This window comes from Primulina huaijiensis, chromosome 7 (genome assembly GCF_012295235.1).
Source record: "Primulina huaijiensis isolate GDHJ02 chromosome 7, ASM1229523v2, whole genome shotgun sequence".
Taxonomy (NCBI): domain Eukaryota; kingdom Viridiplantae; phylum Streptophyta; class Magnoliopsida; order Lamiales; family Gesneriaceae; genus Primulina; species Primulina huaijiensis.
The window spans coordinates 284,102-295,199 of NC_133312.1; the positions used below are offsets into that span (position 1 = coordinate 284,102).

General features: G+C 37.2%; 1 protein-coding gene, 1 non-coding gene and 1 pseudogene across 2 annotated transcripts; 1 reads left to right on the plus strand and 2 right to left on the minus strand.

Annotated features, from left to right (window-relative positions):
* Window positions 1–14: 14 nt before the first annotated feature.
* On the minus strand, window positions 15–86 carry TRNAT-UGU (transfer RNA threonine (anticodon UGU)). Its single transcript has one exon. It is a non-coding gene; the product is annotated as a tRNA-Thr (tRNA).
* Window positions 87–216: 130 nt separating this feature from the next.
* On the minus strand, window positions 217–3,878 carry LOC140981863 (protein SIEVE ELEMENT OCCLUSION B-like). Its single transcript, XM_073448355.1, has 7 exons — window positions 3,447–3,878; window positions 3,132–3,302; window positions 2,607–3,055; window positions 2,385–2,494; window positions 1,962–2,104; window positions 1,399–1,878; window positions 217–1,109 (listed from the first exon to the last, which is right to left on the minus strand). The coding sequence occupies exons 1-7, from the start codon at window positions 3,816–3,818 to the stop codon at window positions 480–482; spliced, it is 2,355 nt and encodes a 784-aa protein (XP_073304456.1). The 5' UTR covers window positions 3,819–3,878; the 3' UTR covers window positions 217–479.
* Window positions 3,879–5,435: 1,557 nt separating this feature from the next.
* LOC140981081 (mRNA export factor GLE1-like) lies at window positions 5,436–10,649 on the plus strand (annotated as a pseudogene).
* The last annotated feature ends 449 nt before the right edge of the window (window positions 10,650–11,098 follow it).

Below are 11,098 nucleotides of genomic sequence, written 5' to 3' on the forward strand. Positions count from 1 at the left end.
TAGTGAATGTATAATGCCCCCATGCAGGATCGAACTGCAGACCTTCAGTTTACAAGACTGACGCTCTACCACTGAGCTATAGGGGCTGTTGGGGCAAGCTTGCCAAATTTGTTAGTACTTAATGTATTATACTCTTTAATTAGATTGACCCGAGGTATCGCACCAGAATTGAGTGAATCGAAAGGAACTAATTTTTATGTTGAATATTTTGTTGGGAGTCGGAGGATTCTTTTATTTACTGTGCAACTTACAATACATGCAGTTTTATTGACTGATATAATTGGCATTGCCTTATTACAAGCACACTCCAGATTTGTTTCCTTAACAAGAGAAGTAAATTAGAAATTACTCAAAACACATTAAAAAAAGGGTGAAATGTATCGCCTCACATGTTATTAAAGTAGAAGATTTGTCATCATTCTGGACAAGTAGAAGAACCGGAGCAAGTTCTCCGAGCAAAAGGGATGTATCATGGTTCCTTAGTCGGTGCAGCATCTGTACATGACGTACTTATCCATGATCTTGCCACACTCTGAGCAAACCACCTGCTCGGGGATGTATCCAGCATGCCCCGGCAGGATCAGGCGGTTACAGTGGTGTTCACGGTGGATACCACGTATCGCCTCATCCAGCACGGTGACAAACTTGTCGGGGTGATCCACCTTGTACCGCCAACTATTGTAGTCATCTAAAACAGGCAGCAATATGTCTCCTTTTCCCTTGGTCATCTCATTGTTTCCCCGGCTGAAAACTGCCCACCCTTCGTCACTGCTGTCAAATGACAGCACTTCCATGATCTGCTGCATCACATGGTCGTTGTCCACGTTTAAGGCAGTGTTTTTCTTGGAGTTCCACATGCTCCACAGCCTCACCCAGAAGTACCAGACATAGTCGTAATATTCCTTGAGTGAGAAGATGTGGCTCAGTTTCTCCCGATCAATTACTTCATGGCACCGTCGGACTTTATCCTTTGGATTGCGCTTGCCCACATAGAGCATTTCAAGAGGTACGTTTAGGGCACTTGCAACTGCTCTGGTTGACACAGTAAACTTACGGATCCAGTCAATGTCCTCCCCACCGTACAAGCATATCACACTGTTGTCCCTGATCTGTCAGACCCAAAGAAATCTCCGTGATCAGCTTCGTGCAGTGCTAGTTGGGTTGGTATTACGTACTTGCCTTACTGAACAAATGATTTTTCTAAAATGTAACAGGGGCGGTGCAGTTACCCATGTTTCGGGGTGTTGAATAGGAGAACACACACATTTCTTTGATTCTTATGTAGGATTTGTTCTGAGTGTTGTTTGTGAATATCGCATTCATTGACATGTCGTGGCAAATATAGATATATGATAGCATGATAGAAAATAAATCCACGGTAGTTTGGTGATCACATACCCAGTCGGGAATTCGTTGATCAATGGAATCTGCTAACAGTTCGATGTTCCAGGTGTTTTCTGACCAGAGAGCCGTCTCCCTGGCTTTAGTGAAGGGGAAAGCTAAACTGCCCCAAATCCACATCATAGGTAAAGCATCAAGATTGGATGGTTTCCCCTGGGGATCCAATACTACGAGCATCGGCATGTGGACAAATTTCCAGACCTCTTGGATGTATCTGATGGCTACCTGTTCAATCAATGAAGGGTGGTCCACCGAATACCATGGCATGCTATAGATCTTCAGTTCCTTAAATTGTAGTTCCTGTGATTGGGAAAGTGAGTTAGTTCGGTTGACAATGGGAAGCCATAAAACCTCGTACTCATGCCTCATTTGTTGTTGGTTGTAGATCATATGAAGGATGTTTAGCTCTTCGTGAGGCAGGTCGAGATCTGAAATCAGCAGTAGTACATACTTCGCCTTCAGTCCATCAATCCTTTCCTGTAACGCAAAGAACTTTAGCTTCTCAGAGTTTTAAGTTGTAGATATCTTGAAATTTTGTCAGGTAAAAGTAAAGAACCAACATTATATCTTTTAGAACCATCATATAGTGGCCTTTGTTCATCTGGGGCACGAATCATCCCCTTGAGTACTTTCATATTGTCAATATGAGCAGTCTCCATAAGTTTCTTGAATGCAGTGTACGAATCTTCAGACTTCTTCCTAACTGCACATACATGACCATATGATCGATGCGACGTGGGTATCACACTACCGTTTTTGTGCAGTTTGATGTATTTCATCATTCTGGTGTGTTAGTGACCAACCAAATACTCAAGCCTTGGTTTTTAAGGACATACATTGTGGGTTCGAGTTCGACCGGATGTGTGAATTTGAGGGTGAACAAAAATATTTCTAGCCTATCGCCCTTGTTTACATTTACTATCTTTGTTACCTTACCAGAGTATCCGTTATTATTAGACAACTCGAATCAACATGTGACTTACCGATTAATTCCTTACAAATCTGCAATTGCTTTTGTAGGTGCTCCAACATGACTGAGAGCTTATGGGCCAAACTTGATATCTCCCATGACTCAGCAGTTGACGAGATGTACCTTGATACACAACAAAAGACAGTTTTAAAGATTTCTCGCTGAGAAAATAAGTGGTTAGTTTCAGTTATAAGCGATAAGAAAGGGGAGATAATAAGAACTAAGAGCATCATACTCGTGACCAGTGCCGATAAGGTTCAGGAGCACTGATGCAGAGGCCAGAAGGCTCCTTATGATCCAATAAACAGCTATTGGAATATGAGCAGTGGCAGTCTCCACTTCTGGTGATTCCCGGCTAATGTAGAGAGACGGAAGTTCCTTGAATTCTATAATACAGTGGATCATCTTCGTTGTTGCAGTTAAGAGGTCAACCACCGCCTCAAATTTCTTTCTTAAATCACTGGAATGTTCCATTGGGCTGGGTAAATCTTTGAGTGTGGCAACATTCTTGGCTAGTGGATTTTTTGTGTGAAGTTGCTCAACGAGCCAGAACTCGCCATAGTTGATGGAGAAAGCAGCAAAGGTAATGACCACCTTGGCATCCCATGGGTAGTTTGACAGTGATTTTAGGAGGTCCATGGTTAGGGAATGTGCTTCTGTTCCGGAAGTACATTTGCATATTATCTGTTACATCGTGATTTTGAGTCATGTAATTAATTCAACAAAATGTCGTCTCTTGAGGGGAAATTAGGAACTTTACCTCATTGGATATCTTGTTGATGGGAAATGCCATTAGTTTAACTATTTCCGTATCATGGTAAGAACTTTGAGTGATGGCATCATGGTAAGAACTTTGAGTGACAGTATCATGGTAGGAACTGGAGATGACCTTGTTGTCAAGCGTGTCCAAATGGGCTTGAATTGGAGCAACCTGTATTTGAGCAGAAAGCAAGATAATTATTATCAACCGAAAAGGAAAGAATTCTCCAAGTGAAAAAGGTAAAGAATCATTATCATTTGAAAAAGCTTTCTTGAACTAGAAAGTGCAAGGAAAATGAAACTTCTTGTATCCTACAGCAGCAGAATCAGCAGTCAAAGGTTTTGCCAGATGGATGATATCCTCCACTATGAAAAGAACTGGCTTGACATCAAAATCTTCGATTTCTGGAGAATGGGTTCCGAGAATTTGCTTGGTAAGTGCAGTATCATCAGCAGAAAAGAAGACACGTCCCCCCCCACCTTTCACGAGCTGTCCTCTACCAGGCGCTGGCACACCCAATGGAAGGGGCTTGACAATGTTGTGTTCCATTTCATAGCTCGGCCTTAATCGTTGATCAGTTTCGTAATCCTGCACACCTCCATTGAAGATCTGAGCTTTAGTAGGTGGTACCTTTTCGGGGGCAAATGTAACATTCTTTGTCGAAGGAAACACATCCCGGCTAGCCATATCTATCGGAAAGGTATTTTCAATTAGCTATTTCTTATCTGAATCTGGTGTTCTTCTCCAGGCTTTATATAGAATGTCAGAACTTGTTGAAGGAAAAAAAAAAGGGAGACTACCGCCATGAGAAAAGAATAAAGCTGTGTTGAATCACATACCTTACTTTGGTTTTGGTTTAAAAGTCTGCAAGAGGTTTGGAATTCAGTCCCTTACAACACATTCTTTCTACTAAATCCTTTGCTTCAGACAGCAAAAAGAACATTGTGTTTAATGTTTCCACACGATCGTTTCCACATGATTTACGTTTTCTATGCGTGAAGCTTCTTTTGTATATGAATCCGGAAGAATGTTATGAATCTGGAAGAATGTAAGCCTTCAGCAAACTTGGCATCTGTTTGTTCTGGCAATGTATCAGGTTTCTTTACTTGAAACTTGAGTCTTTTTAAGGTTGTCATAAAGAATTGGAGCAGATTCAATCTTACTATTTAAATGTTTTAAAACTATAAACCTAACCAAATCATATTTCATGCATAAATTATGTTAAGATGTTCTTTTGGTCTTACTCGACTTCATTATCATCATCATCATCATCATTATTATTATTTTGAATGATTGGTTTTTGTGGCACAACCCGCGCTTTAATGTAGCATGACTATATTATTCATGTAACTAATCTCTGTTGATAAATGCACTGTAATGTGGAATAACTGATTTTTCTTTTTCGATTTCTAATCTGGTATTATTTGGGCAAAGTGAGACCATTATATATTCCAGATATGGAAAAAGTGAAACTGAGACAAATATGCAAGGAGTTTAAAAATATATTTATTTTTTGACAATTGATAATGACCCACTATGTTTTAATCAATGCATTTCCACTGCTCATTCGCACTTGGAGGAATTTTCATGAAATCAAATCTAACCGGCGGGTGGATTAGCAGGATGGTTTATGATATATTCTTTACCAGCGAGACAAGTGTGTTTGTCATATATAAATTATGAGAACTCGTCCTAATAATATATGATGATCTTCACTATGTGTATATATTTTATTAGAGCGTAAATTTGGATAAAAGTTGAGGTCGTTAGTACTTTTTTTAAATGCAAAAATGTATACTTGACATGATGGATTTTTCAGGACAGAGTAAATCCAAGTCTTGTGCTCCAGTGGCTTCTTCCTCCGGCACCACCTCTAGAAGCCAGCTTGCCACCGTGAGTCATGATTAACTAAGATTTTTGCTTAATTATTACGATTTTTACATGAATATTTTACAATTTTGATGTTATCGACTATCAGATCAAATGAAATAAAAAGTAACTATAGATACCATGCATGACTGATCTTGTGGCAACTGAAGAGCGTTTTCAATTTCTTGTATTTTTAATTTGTTTTAGGTTTTTTAATTTAAAATATATATCTTTTATTATTTCTTTTATTTTTAGATTTTTTTTTTCTTCTTCTAATTAGATAATAAATTATTTTATGTTTAAAATTAATAATGGCAGTTTTCCAAAGAATCATGTTTTCCCCCATATTGAAAAGCATATGTACGCCTTTCATCCCTAATTAAATTTCTGCACTCTGCGTTAGCCCAAATTACATCTTCTTCGCTGTGCTCAAAGGTCGTTTCGTAGTATTTGCCATATTTTAATTAACTAGTAATTTCTTAATTAAATTTCTGCACTCTGCGTTTGCTCAAATTACATCTTCTTCGCTGCGCTCAAAGGTCGCCTCAGTGTTTCATATTTTAATTATTCATATTTGAACCTTCCCAAGTTACTCATTTGTCTACTCCAGCGACGTTTTGTTTGTAAAAGGAAATGTAAATTCTCTTTCCTTTAACTTATATCCAGTTGATTTTGTTGCTTTTTTGTAATATTTTATAATCTAAATCTGCATATGTGTGTGTCTTTATTGGAAAGAAGAAGAGATGCTTGCAATATAGGGCTTTTTTTTTTTTTGTTCTGACCAAAGTCTGAATGGAGTTGTCCAAATTCAGGGGAGTCTTAAGTTGGAACTTCATTGTCCCCAAAATGTAAATGGCATGGCTGCGGATCCACAGCCTGATTGGAGTTTTGATGACTTACGATCAGAGCTTGATACAATTGAAAAGAAGCTCATCCCGAGTTTAGATTTTTCTGTACCTTTTGACAAGAAACGACCTAGGTAATTTTTTTATTTTGCTCCATTATTTGATGTGTACTGGTCTTAACTTTACTTTGTTCATTCAGAAAAATGAGAGCTTCAAAGGAGAATCGTTGCAACACAGGGGGATTTGCGATGCATGTGTCAGATCATGAATTGGGTTGTTCTGATAGTGACGTTGAAGAGGAGGTTGTTAACTCATCCATGGTTTCAGGCAGAACATTTTCTTTTGAAGAACTCTATATGAGGTTTGTGCTTGACTACATGAAGGGAAGTGAAATAATATAGTAGTAGACTAAATGTCCGAAAGAGATATTCAACAATAAACATGAGCATTTAGGTTACTCCAGTGTATGAAATACAAATTTTTCTGGTAAAACCCCCAAGGACATTTTTTTTAATAATGATTTTGTATAGGCTTGTTGTATTAAATATTCATTATTTTCCCAGCCTGATTAACAAGTTAACTTTTTCCTTGGTTATTAGTGTGCGCCAGGTTGTTGATGACTTTTTTTTTTATATTTTTTTTTATTTCAGTGATGGTTCTGATTATGAGTTATCTGTTGATGCTCAACGCCAATTGATGGATAAAGTGGGGTTAGCCGAAGGTGCACTCCATGAGCTAAGTTATGAATTTCAGCTTTATGTTTCGGTGAGTAGACGTACTTGATTTGTGTGAGATGATTTGGGAAAAGGATAATAATGAGGTTAATGATTCCAAACTGTCTTTTCCCATCTTTCTAATTAGTTTGATGGATTAGTGTGTGCTTGCTCTAATTTTTTCGTTCATTCTATTAACATCATAGGACTAATTGTTGTTGTTGTTGTTCACCTTTCTTACCATTTTCTTGACTCAGGAGGAAGTGAGAAATAAAATATCAACCTTAGAGACAAATTTTGTAAAGGAAAACGAGAAGTTTGCTTCTCAAATTGCTGAAATTGATAAGCATAGAAGGACACAACAAGAGAGGGAGCGAAAATTTGATTTGCAATATCACCGTACGATGTATGACCTTTTACACTGTGTACCTCGGATCTTAATTTTCGTCATGCTTCCTATTTTAAATATAGAAGTGGGCTTGAGACTTTCTAGCACGGCATATTCTATGTATGCTATGAAGATATTCCTTCTTTTAGCAACTTCATTTGTAGTGTAGTTTTTCTCCCTTAATAAATGGCAACCTTTTGTAACTGACTACCTGACAAAACTCATTGAATTTGTTACTGTTTTGAGATTATAAAGGTTCCAGGACACTTAAGACAACTGGATGGTCCTTGAGAGGTGTATGGATATGGTTGGCATATGACTTCAATTTATTCGAAAATAGTTTAACCTATCTGATCTCCATCTCACTTATGATGACCTTGATATGAATTTTCACGGTTATTGTGATTTGTGAAGTGTTTAGCTAGGCTTTTAAGGTTGTATTCCTATCATGTCTACTCCAATAATTAGAATTGGACGAGAATACTGCGATTACGAATTTATTGAATTATGGCAGTGCAGAAGCACTTGATAATCACCTTACAGCTGTACAAAGAGATCATGAGCACATATCACAACTAGAAGAGAAAAGAATAAGAGATGATGCAGCTCGTGAAGAGGCTAAAAGGAAAGAGAAGACTCTCATAGAAGAAAAATTACGTAAAGAAAAGATCAAAGCCGAAGAAGAGGTTCTTTCCGCGCCTATATCATTTAAATATTTCTGTATATTTTTCCTTCTCAGTTTCTGCAGCAGCTAATTCATTACCCTTGGGAAATTTATTTTCCCCCATGGGAATGAGGCAGATGTGACAGTTATTCACATATGTGTAGTTTTTCTGTCCACAGCTTCTTGTGTATAAACGATAAAAATGAGAACAAACTTTTAGTCAATGAAAAATCTTCAGATATCACAGCCTGGTATTGTCTTATTATCATGCTGTGTATAAATCTAATCTGAAAGTTTCCAACTATTGAAAAATTGCTCAGAAAAGAATTGCTACTAAATTGCACACCAAATGATAGATGAATCATTTCATGCATTAGATTTACCAAGAAAATTAGTTGTAGCAAGGCTTATGTGAGTATGCATCCATCATCCACTATTTGTTTCGTAACTTAAATAACTGTTTTTTTTCCTGGTACATTTGAATGATTGAATCAATGTAGGCTAGGCTTCATGCTGAGAGAGCTGAAATAGCTAAAGCGGCTGCAGAATCTGAGAAGCAATCTGTAGAAGGAAAAAGACATACTGAGAAGCAAGTTGCTGAATTAGCTGCTACCAAAAATGCTGTTGAAACTTTAAGAAATGGTGTTCCCAGGATAGAAACTCTTGGGCAGGTCGTGCCTACAGGATTTGACGATAAGAAACAGGTTTCATTATCAGGTATGTGGGTCCGTGTTATGTTGATAAACAAGAATTTTGACTTTTTCGCCATTCTAATCTGAAGTTTCAGCTGAGTCTATTTGGCAGGAAGAAGTATGACAAGAGCTTCAAAAAATGCTTTAGAATTGGAGAAAAAAAGACTACATATTTATGAAAAGTTAACTATAGAAAACGAGGCTATTAAAGCAAGTTCTGTTCAGGTAAATCACTAAGGATGATTCAAATTTCAAATTACTAGATTTTACTGTACTGTGCATTTAAATATCTTTACAGGTTTATAGAATCATTTGTCCAAAATAAGCAAGACACATAAGGTGGTCGCAACTTTGAAACGGTTAACGCATGCTAGAGTAATGTGTTTGGTGGTTCCTGTGATTCATTATCTCTCTACGATGTCCATGAGCACAATATCGATGATATGTCATTTATGAACCACGATTGTCTGTCCTATCCAGGATAATCGAAGAACTGGACAGAATTTCGATAGGCTGATTAAAACCATCTCTGCTACTGTAGAAAATGTCAGGTCAGTTGGATCTTATCATTCTTTCATTTTAACAAACCAGGAAGTCTTTCACTTTGCTGTTAAATAGCTTTTATTCTCCTCTGATATAAAATCTTATGTTATGTGCAAATTGCATTTTTTTTTTGTTTTTTCCAACAGAACAAAAGCAGATGAATTGTTCAATTTAATCAGTCGTCCAGAATATCCCCAATCCATCAGTATCCTGTCCTTTGCAGAAAAGGTATTGTTGTCGAGTATTACTTGACGGAGTTACGGTTTTTCATTTCTTTGTTTGATTGCAGAACCAATTTGATATTTAATATATTATAGGCGGAGGAAACTTTCATCATCGTGTTCAGAGAATGTCTAATAAATATGTGCTTACTTAGGGAGTCATGATTTTTACAGGTGGTCTTCAACTGTGAAAATTCTCAAAAGAGCGACGGATTCATTTTTGCCTGTAGTCGTGTCATTGTTCTTGTCACCTCCAAGGTAAACTCTGCTGTGAAGAATTCCATACTACTTGTTATATAATGATTCTAAGTAGTTATTTTGAAATCAATTGTTTGCTAAGAAGTCCTTTTATGTTCTCTTCTTTTGTGTACGATAAGTCTTCTCCGTGTCTGAATTTGTATGCTTGTGTCCATTGAAGCAGCAATTTAGCATGTTGATCCTGGATAATGTGTAATTTGATAACATTTTATTTCATTGAATACAGATTCCATTGGCTTTGGACATTCTGTTGGCAGAGTTGAACAGAGTTTGCATGTACACTGTGCCCAAATATGTAGAATACTCTCCAGTAATAAATCTAACTCAATATTTTAAGAACTTGTCTTTTGTTTGTTTTCAATTTTTCCTTGTTATGGTTTGCTGATGCAAAAGTATGGGCAGTTTCATGTACTTTTTAAGTTCTCTTCAAGAGTCACATGGCTTGATTGGACTCTAAAGTTCAGAAACATTCTTGTTCTCTTTTGGCTTTTTGACAGATCTGCTGCTGTAAATTGTTACCATATTTATGTTATCTTTTACAGGTATTGTTTCAAACCAGAGAAGCTTATTCAAAGCTATTGGCTACAAGGAAATATATGGTAAGATCGAGAACACTGATAGTTATGTAGAGCGATTGAGTTCGATCATGAGACTCTATGGAGCTTTAGTGCAGGTTTGGTGCTCTGTTACTACTTGAGCTTTTAACCATAATTTCCCAATGCATTTTAATGGTACGAGACAAGATTGGGTTCTGATATTCTTGTTTTGGCAGACTGATATTGGTGGCTTTAAGAATCTCCATGGACTTAAAGAAGGTTGGGCATGGCTTGCACGGTTTCTAAATTCTCTCCCGGCTAATCTTTATACAGCAGTTGCACTACAACATTTTCTTGAAGTAAGCTGGCATTTGCGTTTTCACATATATTTTTTAATATTGTATGCATAATGATATGAAGTCATTTACGAACGTCCAGATGTCAGGATACGCTCTTTACCGAAGATACATAAATCAATTTGAGAAGTTGCTGAATATCATTGCCCGCGATTTCCTCAAAGCACTAAAAGAGGGTAATTCAGATTCAGTAAATGCAAAGCTGATCAAGGTGAAAACATCCATCATTAATTACATAGAGTCAAGCCGGTTCAAGAAGGAATCAGAAGGATTGCAGCTGAGAGGCCACTTGGATTCGAATGATTTTTTTTTTTATGTTCAGCCATTATTTCGTAATCTATTGATGTGCAGTTCATCTGATCGATCATGTGTATCAATTAGTGTTACTCGGCGACTAGAACACAAAGGTTGAATGTTGGGAAATGTTACTCATCAATCATGGTTGCCAATTAGTATTGCTGGACTACTAGAACCCGAAGGCTTTCAGAAATGTTGCCTAATTTGGCTTCATCCTCTTTAATAATGGAGATCCTCCCAAAGTTTTTAGAAATTCAAGAAACAAGTACACTTAAGAGTGTTGAAAACTCGACAACAAACAAACACTCTACTCGGATAGCTATCCATATGTCCGACAAGTGTTAACCATTGCCCTTGGCAGCTTCCTAGGATTATAGTAAAAACCTAAATTTTACTTGTATTTTTTTGATCATCTATAATAGAAAAAAGAACGAAGGATGCAACATTACGCGGTATTCATAGAAGTGGCCATAGATCAATTCTCCTTTTGATTTGGGACTATTGATCACACTTCTAATTCTGAACATGTTGCTCTTACCAAGTGACAACAATGTATTTTGACCGTAATTTTTGTGGTCAAATAGT